The 14,004-nt window shown below is 55.3% G+C and overlaps 2 protein-coding genes across 8 annotated transcripts in view; both read right to left on the bottom strand.

Moving 5' to 3' along the window:
* The window catches only part of DCTN1 (dynactin subunit 1), a 48,959-nt gene that overhangs the window by 18,753 nt on the left and 16,202 nt on the right, over nucleotides 1–14,004 (bottom strand). For 3 of the 7 annotated variants that reach the window (XM_033059635.1, XM_033059628.1, XM_033059629.1), the window contains exons 6-9: nucleotides 8,195–8,212; nucleotides 4,244–4,264; nucleotides 1,528–1,716; nucleotides 24–221 (exon numbers count right to left, since the gene is read on the bottom strand). In XM_033059635.1, coding sequence (XP_032915526.1) covers nucleotides 24–221; nucleotides 1,528–1,716; nucleotides 4,244–4,264; nucleotides 8,195–8,212 — 426 coding nt within the window. The remainder of the gene's footprint in view (nucleotides 1–23; nucleotides 222–1,527; nucleotides 1,717–4,243; nucleotides 4,265–8,194; nucleotides 8,213–14,004) is intronic. The other 4 variants (XM_033059631.1, XM_033059632.1, XM_033059633.2 and 1 more) reach the window with 2 other exon arrangements.
* Nucleotides 9,778–13,156, bottom strand: LOC116996274. The gene is made up of 5 exons (XM_033059646.1): nucleotides 12,576–13,156; nucleotides 11,695–12,245; nucleotides 11,397–11,453; nucleotides 10,998–11,042; nucleotides 9,778–10,860 (listed from the first exon to the last, which is right to left on the bottom strand). Exons 1-5 carry the CDS (start codon nucleotides 12,736–12,738, stop codon nucleotides 10,681–10,683), a joined length of 996 nt encoding a protein of 331 aa, XP_032915537.1. The 5' UTR covers nucleotides 12,739–13,156; the 3' UTR covers nucleotides 9,778–10,680.

Genomic DNA, 14,004 nt, shown 5'->3' with positions numbered 1-14,004 from the left:
CATTCCCAGGGACACTCACTCACCTTCTTGGCCTCCTTCAGGCGTTTCTGGAGGTCAGCCTGCTGCTCCTGCATTTTGCTCTTCCATTCCTGCACCTGCTCCAGCTGGATCTTGTACTTCTCCAGGTCCTTGAGCTTTGCCTTGTCCTCATTCCTCTTGATTTTCAGTGTCTCCAGCTTCTCCTCAAGGTCCCTGACCTGAGCACGGAGATTCTCCTCCTCCTACAACAGCGAGCCAAGAATTAGGGAAGGAGCAGGGACATCCTTCAGACAGAACTCCTGGAAGCTCATGGAACCTGGCCTGGTTTTTGTCATCAATATTGAGGAGAGAGGGACTTGGGACAAGAGCCTGGAGAGCCAGGACAAGCAGGAATGGCTTCCCACTGCAGAGAGCAGGATTAGATCCCAGCACAGGGAAAGGCTGATGCCAGCATTCCTGAAGGAAGGGTTGCAGGGACAAAGGGATGTCACCTCCCTCCCTGGCATCATCCACAGGGGCTAAAGCTTCAAATCCCAAAGCTGGGTGACAGCAAGGAACAGGTCTTGGAAAAATCCAGAACCTCCAACAGATTCCTCTGCTGCTTTCCCAGCCTGGACATTCTGATGTCCCTAAAAAAGCCATTTCTGCACCCAGTTACAGAAATGAGTTACCAGAGAGCCCTGGGAATGGGGACACGGGTGGGGACATCCCCTATTCCCACCCTGAGGTGCCTTCTCCAGCTCTCCCTTCTACACAAAATCCCAAAGCCTTGTCCTCTCCTGCTATTCCCTCCCTGGCCCTGTGCCCCAAATCTCTCCCAAGCTCTAATTAACTCATTAATCAAAGCAGGATGGAAGTGATGAAAAAGTATTTTAAAGATCAAAACGGGAATAACTCTGTAATGATTAAAAAATCCCTGAATTTGGGAAATATTGGATCTTTCCAGGTGGGCTTTGCATCCCAAGGCAGGAGGGCCCCAGAGCATCCCTGCTTGGTCCCTGCACCCCAATTCTCACAAATTTGGGAAATCCTGACCCTCTCCAAGGGTTCTGTGCATCCCAAGGCAGGAAAGCCCCCAGAGCATCCCTGCGTGGTCCCTGCACCCCAATTCTCACAAATTTGGGAAATCCTGACCCTGTCCAAGAGGTCTGTACATCCCAAGGCAGGAAAGCCCCCAGAGCATCTCTGCTGGTCTCCCAGCACCAGTGGGAGTTGCCAGCTGGACCCTCTGGATTTAACAGGACCAAGCTCTGAACTCAGAGCCTCAACTCTGCCAAAACTGCTCAGAGCTCCAAATCCACAGGGAATTAGGAAGGGATGGAGGTGCACTGGGAAATTATCTTTGCAAGTGCTGTGCTCCCTCTGCCTCTTTCCTGGTCAGTTCCGACCTGTCCTAATGCTCCTCCCACAGCTCAGTGACCACCCCCAGGACCTTCCCCTCCTCCTCCTCCTCCTCCTCCCAGTGCCGGGGGCAGTTTTGTCTCCTCGCTCTGGGGAGCTCCAGCCGAGCCCAGCGCTCACCTGGGCACCTCTCGGGGCACAGCTCACCTTGGTGGGCGAGGGGACCGGGGGTGCCCCCGGGGAGCCCAGGGAGGGTGTGGGGATGACGGGGGCCACCAGAGGGGTCTGGGCAGGTGTGCCAGGCTCGCTGCTGCTCATCTCCCCTCCGGACGCCGAGGCTGAGCCCGAGGGACCGGCAGTGCCGCCGGACGCCGATGATGTGGGGGTCCGGGTGGGCTGCAAGAAACCAGGGGAATCAACAGGGACATCCCAAGGGATGGTGATCCCACAGCCTCCCACCGTGGCACCTCCCAGATTCCCATTTCCAGTAGGAGTGACAGCGGGGACTCCTTGATTTGTGTCAGGAATTCTGTTCTGGAGGAGAATTTATGGATGATCCACATGTTTCCCAGAGAAGCTGTGGCTGCCTAAAATCCCTGGAAGTGTCCAAAGCCAGGCTGGACACTGGGATAGTGGGAAGTGTCCCTGCCCATGATGATCTCCAAGGTCCCTCTCAACCCAAACCATTCCAGGATTAAAGGTGAGATAGAAAATCCTCAGAGCCCACCAAGATGAGAACACAGTTTTAGGGGAGCAACAAGAAAATCAACAAGGAGGGAGTTCCCAGAGTCCACTGGGGCCTGGTGCTGCTTCATTAGCACTTGTGAGGCTGTTAATTAATCACTGTTTGAACCCAGGCAGTGGGAAAAGGGGTGAGGGAAGCACAGGTGCCCCCCACATTCCCACTGGTCTCATCATGGACCCTAATTCTGGACCACTCACCTCTGACTGCAAATTAAAATTCCTGACTTAATTTTATTCCTGGAAATAAAATTCTGGGAGTCTGTTCACCAGGTGTGTGGTGTCACCCATGGGCACAGCAGGGAAAGAGAAACATTCACCTTCTGCCCTTATTTTCCCCCAAATGAGGCAAATCTGAGTTAACCAGACCCCTTAGATAAGCCCAGCCTGCCTGAACTGGGATGACTCCAGTTCTCCCAGGCACAGAAAACAGGGAATTTCTGAGTGGCACCGAGCCCCACGTGCTTTCTTCCAGCTACAACTCAAAACAAAAATGTTTGTTGTTCTGGTGGTACTTTTGGAGTGAGAAATCCCTCAAAGAGAGCAGAGTTAGATGGGATATCAGGAAGGAATTCCAGGCTGTGAGGGTGTGAGGCCCTGGCACAGGTTTTCCAGTGTCCAAGGCCAGGTTGGAGCAACCTGGGATAGTGGGAGGTGCTCCAGGGTGGAGCTGGATGGGCTTCAGGTCCCTTCCAGCCCAACCCATTCCAGGATTCCAACTCCACCTCCCTGCCCAGCACAGATGTGATGCCAAAGGAGCAGGAGGTCCCACAGGACATCCCTTCAGAGACAATCAACAAGAACCATTCAAACCCAGGGAATGGCATCCCAGAGCCTTGGGGCTGATGGAATCCAGCCCTGCAAACCACAAGTCCCTTCCCAAGGTGAATCCTGCTGGCTGGAACAGCCCTGAAAGGTCAGCTGGGACCACACAGCCCTGCCTGACACCTCAGGCTGTCTCAGATCCCACTGTGAAACACCCAGCACAAGCCAGGACAGTCAGGGAGCAGCAACCCCTGACTGTGCAGGGACTCCCTGGCACAGCCTGGGCACTGCCACATGGATTTCACGCTGTCCCACAGCTGTTCCATCCTGGGAGAGGGTCCCCAAGGAGCCTGACCTGCTCCACAGGAGTCCTTCACCCCCATGAGCTCCTCTGGGCTCTGCAAGATGAGCTGGAAGGACAAAGGTGGGGTTGGGAACCAATGGGTCGTGTTTGGGTGGGGTTGGCATCAAATGGGTCATGTTTGAGTGAGGCTGGCAATGAATGGATCATGTTTGAGTAGGGTTGGCAATGAATGGATCATGTTTGAATGGTGTTGGCACCAAATGGATCATGTTTGAATGGTGTTGGCACCCAATGGATCATGTTTGGGTGGGGTTGGCACCCAATGGATTGTGTTTGAATGGTGTTGGCACCCAATGGATCATGTTTGGGTGGTGCTGACACCCAATGGATCATGTTTGGGTGAGGTTGGCAATGAATGGATCATGTTTGAATGGTGTTGGCACCAAATGGATCGTGTTTGGGTGGTGTTGGCACCCAATGGATCATGTTTGGGTGGTGTTGGCACCCAACAAGTTGTGTTTGAGCACTGTTGGCAACCAACAGCTCATGTTTGAGTGGAATTGTCAATGAATAGATCATGTTTGAATGGAGTTGGCAACCAGTGGATCATGTTTGGGTGAGGTTGGCAACCAATGGATCATGTGTGAATGGTGTTGGCACCCAATGGATCATGTTTGGGTGGTGTTGGCACCCAATGGATCATATTTGGGTGAGGTTGGCAATGAATGGATCATGTTTGGGTGGTGTTGGCACCCAACAAGTTGTGTTTGAGCAGGGTTGGCAACCAACAGCTCGTGTTTGAGTGGAGTTGTCAATGAATAGATCATATTTGAACGGAGTTGGCAACCAGTGGATCATGTTTGGGTGGGGTTGGCACCCAACAGGTCGCGTTTGGGTGGGGTTGGTACCTAATGCACCACGTTTGAGATGGTGTTGGCACCCAATGGGTTGTGTTGGGGTGGGGTTGGCACCCAATGGATCCTGTCTGTGGTGCTGGTGGCACCCAGTGATCCAGGCTTGTGACGGGGTTGACAACCAACACTTCGAGTGGCGCTGGCACCCACGGGGCCGTCGGTGCCCCCCGCGCTCGGTGCCCCCGCCGTGGCTGCTCACCTTGGGTCGGCGGGCGGTGCTCTGGAGGGCAGCGGGAGCAGAAGCAGAGAGGACAGACAGTCACACAGGGACAGAGGAGCAGAGAACAGCCGGCGGCGGCCGGAGCGGCAGAGCGGGGAAAGGAGACAAAAGACAGCACGGCATCGTTAGTGCACCCGGCATCGTTAGTGTGCCCAGTGGCACCGGCTGTGCGCGGCGTCGTTAGCGTGGGGGCTCGTTAACCCACTCCAAGGGCTGCTCTGGGTGGGACCCATGGCACAGCTCCCATGGGACCCACAGGCAGAGATCTCGTGAGACCCACAGGCACAGCTCCCATGGGACCCCCGGCACAGATCCCATGGGATTCCCTGGCACTGCTCTCATGGGATTCCCTGGCACAGCTCCCATGGGATTCCCTGGAACATCTCCCATGGGATTCCCTGGCACAGCTCCCATGGGATTCCCTGGCACAGCTCCCATGGGATTCCCTGGCACAGCTCCCATGGGACCATGGAGCCAGCAGAGCCCTTGGTCACCCCCAAGCCCCATCCCAACCCCCCCTCCAGCCTAGTGTGGGGACAGAGCTGGGGACAGAGGGCACATCCTGAACCCCCCATCCCGACCCCACAGATACCCCAGGGTAGATCCACCTTGTACTTCCAAGGAATTTTGGTCTTCAGAGGCAAAGCCTGGTTCAGGTTGACTGAGCATTCCAGATTCCGTGGGCAGGGGGGGATTTCACCTCCCACACCTTTCCCAGAGACCCCCGGGGCAGGAGGCGGAAAGGATTTAATCTTAAACGTGAGTTTTCTCCTCTCCTCATCCCTCTGGTTTTCCAAAGGGCCCAGAGCACCTAGGACCTGCCCCAGAGCCCCCAGGCTCTGCTTTGTTAAACCAAAAATTCCAGGGACACCAGGGAGCAGATCCCACACTCCCAAACTTTTCCTTTCATGGCTGGAATTAAATCATCCATGATTTTGGGACAGGACCCTCCCACACCCCTCCATGCACATGCAGCAGCTCCCAGCAGCTCAGGGAGGGGAGACCACAGGGCCCAGCCCAGAACAGAGACAAATATGAAATTATTTCGTATTTTTCCCCTTATAAACAATCCCTAATGGAAAGAAAAGGAGGAGTGAGCAGGCTGGTCCTTGGGGGCAGCGGGTGGGCAGGGAATAGGGAACATCTGTCCAGCTGCAGCCTTGGAGCACTTCCACACTCTCCCTCGTTTCTGATTCCATGACCTAATCCCAGCTGGGAATAAGCAGGAGCAGAACAGATGGATAATGGCACTGCCACACGATCCCATGTCCTGGATGGGGACATGAGGAGCCCACCAGGGAGCAGCAGCTCCAGCTGACATCCAACACGGCCGTGCTCCCTCTTGAGGCTTCAGGAAAACTTGGGAGCTCCCTGTTTTAAATATAAACCTGGATGTGTCTGCACTTCCAAACTTCCCATCACCTCAGGCATTGCTTCAGCTACGTCGTGCTCTGCTCACTTCCAGCCTTTTCCCAAAAGTTGCTTTCCGAGGGAAGACATTCCCATCTTCCATGACATATCCTTCATGACCAAATTTGTCAGGAGAATGGAATGACAGCAGCAAAAGTTCCAGATCCTCAGGTAAAAGCCCTTCAGGAGCTCTCCAGCATCTTCCCAAAGTCCAACAAAGCAACATGGAGCAGCAAAAATAACCTGGGAAACACTTGGAAAACGCCTTCTTCAGGAATTCCACAGGTGGAGATGTCCCCACTCCCTGCCACACATAGGGGGGGACTCAGGAGTGGGGCAGGGCTGGGGGGTCCCACATGGGTCCTTGGGCATGGGGAAATGTCACCTGAGACTGTCCTGGGGGACACCAAATCCTTTTTCTGGATGGGGACACTGATCCATGTTCCAGGAGACACCGAGCCTTGTCCTGGGGGACACTGAGCCTTGTCCTGGCCATGGGGTGGGACACACCAACTCAAACCATGACTTCAACCACACTAAACCCTAAAACCAGGGAGAAGCCTCCTGGTAACCATCCCTAAAGCCATCTGGGATGACAGGGAATAATCCTGCTTTGGGCATCCTTCCAAGTTTTGGTCCCCTCCATGCGATGCCACGTGCAGACCACGGAAAGTTGAGCTCCAAGACCTCCTGGGATCTGTGGCAGCTGCTGTCTCCATCAGGAATGGGGGATGGCTGGGCTCCCCTCCATGCTGTCACCTTCCTGTCCATCCATCTGTCCCCAGCTGGGCTCTGGAAAAGCTGGTGACCAGGATGAGACAAGGATTCTCCAGTGTCCAGGATCATGCCAGGACTGGGATCAGAGGTCCAGCCCCACCTGGACCCTCCTGGATGCAGGATGCTCCAGCTCCCCTGCTGAGGATGGATGTTCCATGGGAGATTTGGGCTCTGCTGTGTAATGCTGCTGCATCAATATTTGATGGAATTACAAAACCTCAGCTCCCAGGGGAGCGCTGGGGGCTCCGAACCGGCGCGCTCCGAGATGGGCTCAGCTTCTGGCAGCAGAACTCTGGAAAAATTCTCCTAGATACCAAGGACTGACTGTGGTGGGGTTGGCATTGCCTGCTGAACGTGGGGTCCCACAAGTCCCTCCTGGTTTGGTTCTGCTCCAGGTGTGGGAATCCTGATGCAGCCAGGAGCAGCGAGTGTTGGATGGATGAGCAGGAATGTGTGAATGTCACCTTCGAGCAGGCAGGACAGGGGAGTGTCACTGGAGCCTTCTCCTGGACTCAATTTCAAGTCTGAACTTCACAGATTTTGGCTGCTGCTGTGGAGGATTCCCAGAGTTTCCAGGATGATTCCGATTGGCAGCAGCTCCCGAGTGGGGCAGGAGGTGATGCCCACGCACTGACCCACTGCTGGTCCATGCTGATGCCATCCCACTGAATTCCCGGGAATTTGGCCCCTCAGAGGCACCTCCCCTCTGCTGGAGCTGAGTCTCAGTCCCTGGCAGCAAGATGAGCCCCTCAGGGTGTGGCTCCCTGAGAATTCTGCATTTTAAACAACCAGCACCACCCAGAAGAGCCCGGTCTCACAGGTGTGATTCCATGGGCAAGGAAAGGAGCAAAAAAAAAAGGGAAAAGCAGGATGGAATCCAGGCACCAGCAGCCCCCACTCCCTGCTCCAATGGGGCAGAGGGAAAGCAGCATCCATGAAACTTTCCATGGGGAAGAGGATTAACAGGGACACGTGATGAGGAGCGTCGGTGTCTGAGCTCAGGGAGGTGCTGGTGTAAATCAGGAGGATTTACTGCCAGGTACTGGCCCAGCTCAGGTCTATTCCCTGCCATCAGCCAGAAATTCCCAGGATTTCTCTTTAAGCTGAGCAGTGACATCGTGGTTACACACTAAAAATAAACATATAGGCCAGTGCCCGCGCTGTCACCTGCGGGAATGGCAGCCTGGCAGGGAGCCGGGTACCACCGACCTCTGGGAATGCCAAAGGCTGAGCCCAACAGGAAAACTGGGATTGTGGGCACACAGCTTCCCCAGGGTGGGCACCAGCAGCAGGAACAGCACTGACACTCTCAGGCTGTGGGGATGGCACCAGCCGTGGGGACAGGGACAGCAGCAGGGACAGCACTGACACCCCCAGGCACAGGGGATGGCATCGGCAGCGGGGACAGGGATGGCATCAGCATCCCCCAGAGCAGGGATGGCACCGGTAGCAGGGACAGGGATGGCATCAGCATCCCCCAGAGCAGGGACAGGGCCCCGGCAGAGCCGCAGAGCCGCTGCATTGGCCGGGTGACACGGACAGGGGACTCCGGGAGCTTCGGAAGGCAAAGCCAGCCATGAACCGATGCTCACCGCTCACCCACCTCCCCCCTCCCTCCCCGAGCCCGTCACGCTCCCAATTACAGCCCGGCAGCATCAACACGGGGAAAACGGGGGGAAAAGGAGCGAGGAGGCGGCTGGGAAGCGGGGATGCGATGCCGGGGGATGCGGGCGCGGACCGTACCTTGCGTGTGGCCGGGGCCTGCCTCATCGTCGGGCCGGAGCGGGAGGAGACGGAGCAGCGGTCAGTCAGCACGGCCGGACACGGCAAATGGCCGCGGCCACCGCCGCCCGCTCGCCAGGTCCTGCCCGGGGGGCTCGGAGGGGGTTTAGGGGGTCCGGGGCAGCCCCCCCCGGCCGCGGCCGCTCGTCCCCGCTCCGCCGGTGGCTCCAACCACCGCCCCGGCGGCTCGTGACATCACCGCGGAGGGGCCGCACCGCCGGGCGCTGCACCGAGCCGGGCGGTGTGCGGATGAGGATGGGGATGAGGATGGTGCGGATGTGATGCTGCGCTCGGGGAGGGGATGGAGGGGGGGTTTTCAGTGGTTCGGAGCCCCCCCGGGTGACATCTCGATGCTGCCGGTGCTGGATGAGCTCGGCATCCCCGCGGTGCCCGCAGCCGAACCCGCCCCGCGCCGGCCAGGATAACCAGGATAACCAGGATAAAATCCCCCGGGAGCGGAGCGGACAGACGGACGGAGCGGAGCCCGGATGGACAGATGGACGGCGCCGAGCCCGGAGGGATGGACAGAGGGACAGATGGACAGAGGGCTCATCTTGCCCAGAGCCCGACACGGATCTCAGGGCAGCCGTGCACGGCTGAGGGTGCGGAGAGACCCCCCCGTGCCTCGGGGAGCCCCAAAATCCCTGCCCTAAAAACGCCCCTGCGGAGCGCGCTGGGCACTCCGGGTGGTGCCAGCACATCCTGCCCGGCATTCCCGTTGTCCCTGGACAAGAACTCTGCTGGGAACCCACAGGATGTCACCAAGCAGCATCTCCAAACTTTCCAGGAACCCGTGTCCTGCCCCACGGAGTGCTGGAGGCCAGGACAGCAGCTCCCTTTACACACACAAATCTTAAATCCCATAATACTGCATTCTATTATGTAACATGAACACAGCTCTCATCCAACTACGTTATTTTCCAATATTCCCACACTATGAGGGGAGAGGAGCTCAGGGTGCCCCAGGCTCACCCAACCCTCCACACATGGAGGGAATTTTACCTCCAGAATTTCCAGACCCTCAGCACAATCCTGCCAATCTCCTGGAAAAAGTCTTTAAAGGCCTCTTTTTCCCACTGGCATTCCCTGGAAGCAGCTCCCCAAGGTTGTTATGCTGGGGACATCCTATGCTGGGATCTGATCCATGAAAAACCCCTGGATCAGGGAATCCAGCAGCTGTGGGAAATGTCCAAGGCTGGGCTGGATGGAATTTGGAACAACCTGAGATAGTGGGAGGTGTCCTTACCCATGGCAAGGGATGGAACTGGATGGGCTTTAAGGCCCCTTCCAATCCAAACCATTCCAGAATTCTGGACTCTCTCTGCTCTGGGAGAGCTGGGAATGTTCCTCTGGAGAAGGGAGAATTCCAGGGAATGCTCAGAGTCCCTGCAGGGGCTCCAGGAGAGCTGGAGAGGGACTGGGGACAAGGGCTGGAGGGACAGGACACAGGGAATGGCTTCAGTGGGAAAGGGGAGATTGGGCTGGGATCTGGGCAAGGAATTCCTGCCTGGGAGGGTGGGGAGGGGCTGGGCTGGAATTCCCAGATTTGCTGTGGATCCCTGGAGTGTCCAAGGCCAGGTTGGATCCACCTGGGATGGAGGGAGGTGTCCCTGGATGGGCTTTAGGGTCTCTTCTAACCCACCCCACTCCATGATTCACTCTCTGCCTGCTGGCAGGCGCTGGGGGCAGGGGAGCATTCCCAAGGGACATTTTTTGGGAGCTGGAATTGCATCTCTCATAAGGAATAAACCCAGAGCTCCATCAGCCTGAGCACCACGAATCCCTTCAGGAGCCAGAGCTGACACAGACCCAAATCCATTTCAATGCTCCAACAGAATCTCCCTCCCATTCCCACCCTCACCAAAACTGGGAAAAGGAACTCCTCAAGAAGCATTTCCAGATGAAATCATCCTGGATCTGTGGCTTTAAGCCCCTGAATGATCTGAGTGCTGTGTCCATCTCTGGAGGAGCCACGTGCAGGCTCACACAGATTTAAGTTTAAGATAATTATGGGTATTAGAGCTGCTCTAATGATCCAGCTCCTCTCCTCACACACAGCTCTGCTCCCTAAATCCAGAATAGATCAACTCTTCCCACACAAAGATCCAATAAATGCAGCAGCAGGGAGAAAATCAATTTAACCCTGAGAAAAACGGTGTCAGGTGCTTTGGGCTGTCCCTGAAACTCCTCCTAAGGGAGTTTTTTTTATCCTAAATCCATGTGACACAACCACAGATGGGAGAATTCCTGGTTCTTGAGGGGATTGGAGAGGAGATGCCAGGGTTAACTCCAGCTCTTTTCCATGGAGTCATCCATCTGCAGCACCAGATGCTGCTCAGCTCCTGGCCCCAGAGGGTCACCACAGACTCCCTTGGGGACACAAAGAGCTGCCACAGGAGTGTCACCCGCCCTGAGGAACAGCAGTGCCTGGAAAATCACCTCTGGGTTCATCCAGGCCCTGCCATGGGACACGGTTTGGGCAGTTGGGATGAGGAGGGGTTTGGAGCTGATCGGATTAGCCGTTCCTTTAAAGGATTAACGGGGCTTGGGGTGGATCCTCTGTGTTCAACAGACAGCTGGGACCTGCTCCGGGCTGGAATGGGCCATCTGCTCCTGCATGGAGACCGGGACAACACCGGGATAACACCGGGATAACAACCTGGACACTGAACTGGGTACTCCTGCATGGAGACCGGGATAGCACTGGGATAAAAACCAGGATAAAAACCTGAACACTGACCAGGGTACTCCTGCATGGAGACAGGGACAACACCGGGATAAAAACTGAGATAATAGCCTGGACACTGACCTGGGTACTCCTGCATGGAGACTGGGATAACACTGAGATAAAAACCAGGATAACACCGGGGTAACACCGGGATAAAAACCAGGATAACAACCTGGACACTGAACTGGGTACTCCTGCATGGAGACCAGGATAACACTGAGATAACACCAGGATAACAACCTGGACGCTGACCTGGGTACTTCTGCATGGAGACCGGGACAACACCGGGATAACACTGGGATAACAACTGAGATAACAACCTGGACACTGACCCAGGTACTCCTGCATGGAGACCAGGATAACACTGAGATAAAAACCGGGATAACACCGGGGTAACACCGGGATAAAAACCAGGATAACAACTGGGACACTGACCTGGGTACTCCTGCATGGAGACCTGGATAACACTGGGATAACAACTGGGATAAAAACCTGGACACTGACCCAGGTACTCCTGCATGGAGACTGGGATAACACTGAGATAACACTGGGATAACAACTGGGATAACAACTGGGATAACAACCTGGACACTGACCCAGGTACTTCTGCATGGAGACTGGAATAACACTGGGATAACAACCGGGATAACAACTGGGATAAAAACCAGGATAAAAACCTGGACACTGACCCAGGTACTCCTGCATGGAGACTGGGATAACACCAGGATAACACCAGGATAAAAACCTGGACACTGACCTGGGTACTCCTGCATGGAGACCGGGATAACACCAGGATAACACTGGGATAACAACTGAGGTAATAGCCTGGACACTGACCTGGGTATTCCTGCATGGAGACCGGGACAACACCGGGATAAAAACCTGGAGACTGACCTGGGCACTCCTGCATGGAAACCCGGATAACACCGGGATAATACAGGGATAAAAAACGGGATAACACCAGGATAAAAACCTGGACACTGACCTGGGTACTCCTGCATGGAGACTGGGATAACACCAGGATAAAAACCTGGACACTGACCTGAGTACTCCTGCATGGAGACTGGGATAACACTGGGATAACATCGGGGTAACAACCAGGATAACGCTGGGATAACACTGGGATAAAAACCAGGATAAAAACCTGGACACTGACCTGGGTACTCCTGCATGGAGACCGGGATAACAACTGAGATAAATGTCTGGACACTGACCCAGGTACTTCTGCATGGAGGCCGGGATAACACTGGGATAACAACCAGGATAACACCAGGATAACACCGGGATACTGACCTGGGTACTCCTGCATGGAAACCTGGATAACACCGGGATAACAACCAGGATGACACCGGGATAAAAACCTGGACACTGACCCAGGTACTCCTGCATGGAGACCAGGATAACAACCGGGATAACACCAGGGTAATACTGGGATAACACTGGGATAAAAACCAGGATAACAACTGGGACACTGACCTGGGTACTCCTGCATGGAGACCAGGATTACACTGGGATAAAAACCAGGATAACACCGGGATAACAACCAGGATAACACCGGGGTAATACTGGGATAAAAACCAGGATAATACCGGGATAACACCAGGATAACACCAGGATAAAAACCTGGACACTGACCTGGGTACTCCTGCATGGAGACAGGGATAACACTGGGATAACAACCAGGATAACACCGGGATAACAACCAGGATAACACCGGGGTAATACTGGGATAAAAACCAGGATAACAACTGGGACACTGACCTGGGTACTCCTGCATGGAGACTGGGATAACACTGGGGCAACAACCAGGATAAAAACCTGGACACTGACCTGAGCACTCCTACATGAAAACCTGGATAACACCAGAATAACACCGGGATAACAACTGGGATAACATTGGAGTAACAACCCAGACACTGAGCCAGCCACCGACTGGGGACCCTGGGATGGGATCAGAGCAGAGGGAGATGGGATCAGCAGAGAGGGAGGCCCAGCCTCAGGACACACACGGGAATCCAGCCCTGGCACATGGAATGCCACTGGGAGGATGAAAGGAGCAGGGATGTCACTGAGCCTGATCCATCTGAGGGACAATCCCAGGGATCCATCTGAAGGACAATCCCAGGGATCCATCTGAAGGACAATCCCAGGGATCAAACTGGCTGCAGCTGCAAGGGACAGGTGAGGAGGCAGGGTCACAGCACCAGCACGTGCCACCTGTGGATGTGGCATTTGGGGACACTTGGCAGTGCCAGGGGAACAGTTGGACTCTGTGGTCTCAGAGGGTTTTTCCAAAGATATTCCACAATTCCATGATCCCAGAATGGGCTGGACCCCAGCAGCCAATCCTGACACCCCAGAGCGAGGCAGAGCTTTAGCTGGAGCCTTTCCCTGTGTCCCTGGGAGCCCTCAGCTCCCACCACAGCCCTGCCACCTCTGTGTCCCTGGGAGGTGACATCTGTGACCCACTGCCACCTGGATCCAGAGACCCAGACCAGAGACCAACCTGTCACCACCACAGACATGTTGTCATGGGGATGAAGATAACACAACCTGTGTCATCCCAAAAATGACCTGGGAAAGACCCTTTTCCTACTCCTTAACCAGATTTTGGGGTCCTTCTCAAGAGAGAGGCCAGCACCTCCTGAGTTCAGCCTGGACCTCCTGCTCCAAGACACCCTGACACGGTGTCACAGCCAAGGGACAGGACCCCAGTGTCCTGTGGTCTCTGCTCCAAGCCCTGGGAACTGCCACAACGGCCACAGCACTCACAAATCCATGGAAAACAGAGAAGGATCACAGCAGGGGGAGGAAGGCCCATCTGGCAGCAGCTCTGGACACGATTAAAGTCTATATTTGACACACAGGAGCCGCTGTAATCTCCGGAACGAGGATTGACCTGCTAATTACTCTCATTATCCAGGCTCCCCCCTCTCAAACAGCACATCCCTGTGAGGGGCAGGAGGGGCTCTCAGGGTCGTTAATGGCTGAAAAGGTTCAATTGTGAGGGGACAGAAGGGCCTGGCACGGGGCTGTCCCTCAA

This window comes from Catharus ustulatus, chromosome 5, assembly GCF_009819885.2.
Source record: "Catharus ustulatus isolate bCatUst1 chromosome 5, bCatUst1.pri.v2, whole genome shotgun sequence".
In the NCBI taxonomy this organism is placed as follows: Eukaryota; Metazoa; Chordata; class Aves; order Passeriformes; family Turdidae; genus Catharus; species Catharus ustulatus.
Note: the sequence above shows the minus strand (reverse complement) of the source record. Positions and strands in the feature narration are given on the sequence as shown.

Excerpts from the sequence above, each read along its gene's own strand:
- LOC116996274 (XM_033059646.1), bottom strand. The coding sequence starts at position 12,738 with ATGCAGGAGTACCCAGGTCAGTGTCCCAGTTGTTATCCTGGTTTTTAT. Across the intron at positions 11,454-11,694 it reads GTGTCCAGGTTTTTATCCTG|GTTTTTATCCCAGTTGTTAT; the intron begins GTGTTATCCTGG and ends GTCAGTGTCCAG. Across the intron at positions 11,043-11,396 it reads CTCCATGCAGGAGTACCCAG|GTCAGTGTCCAGGCTATTAT; the intron begins GTCAGTGTCCCA and ends AGGAGTACCCAG.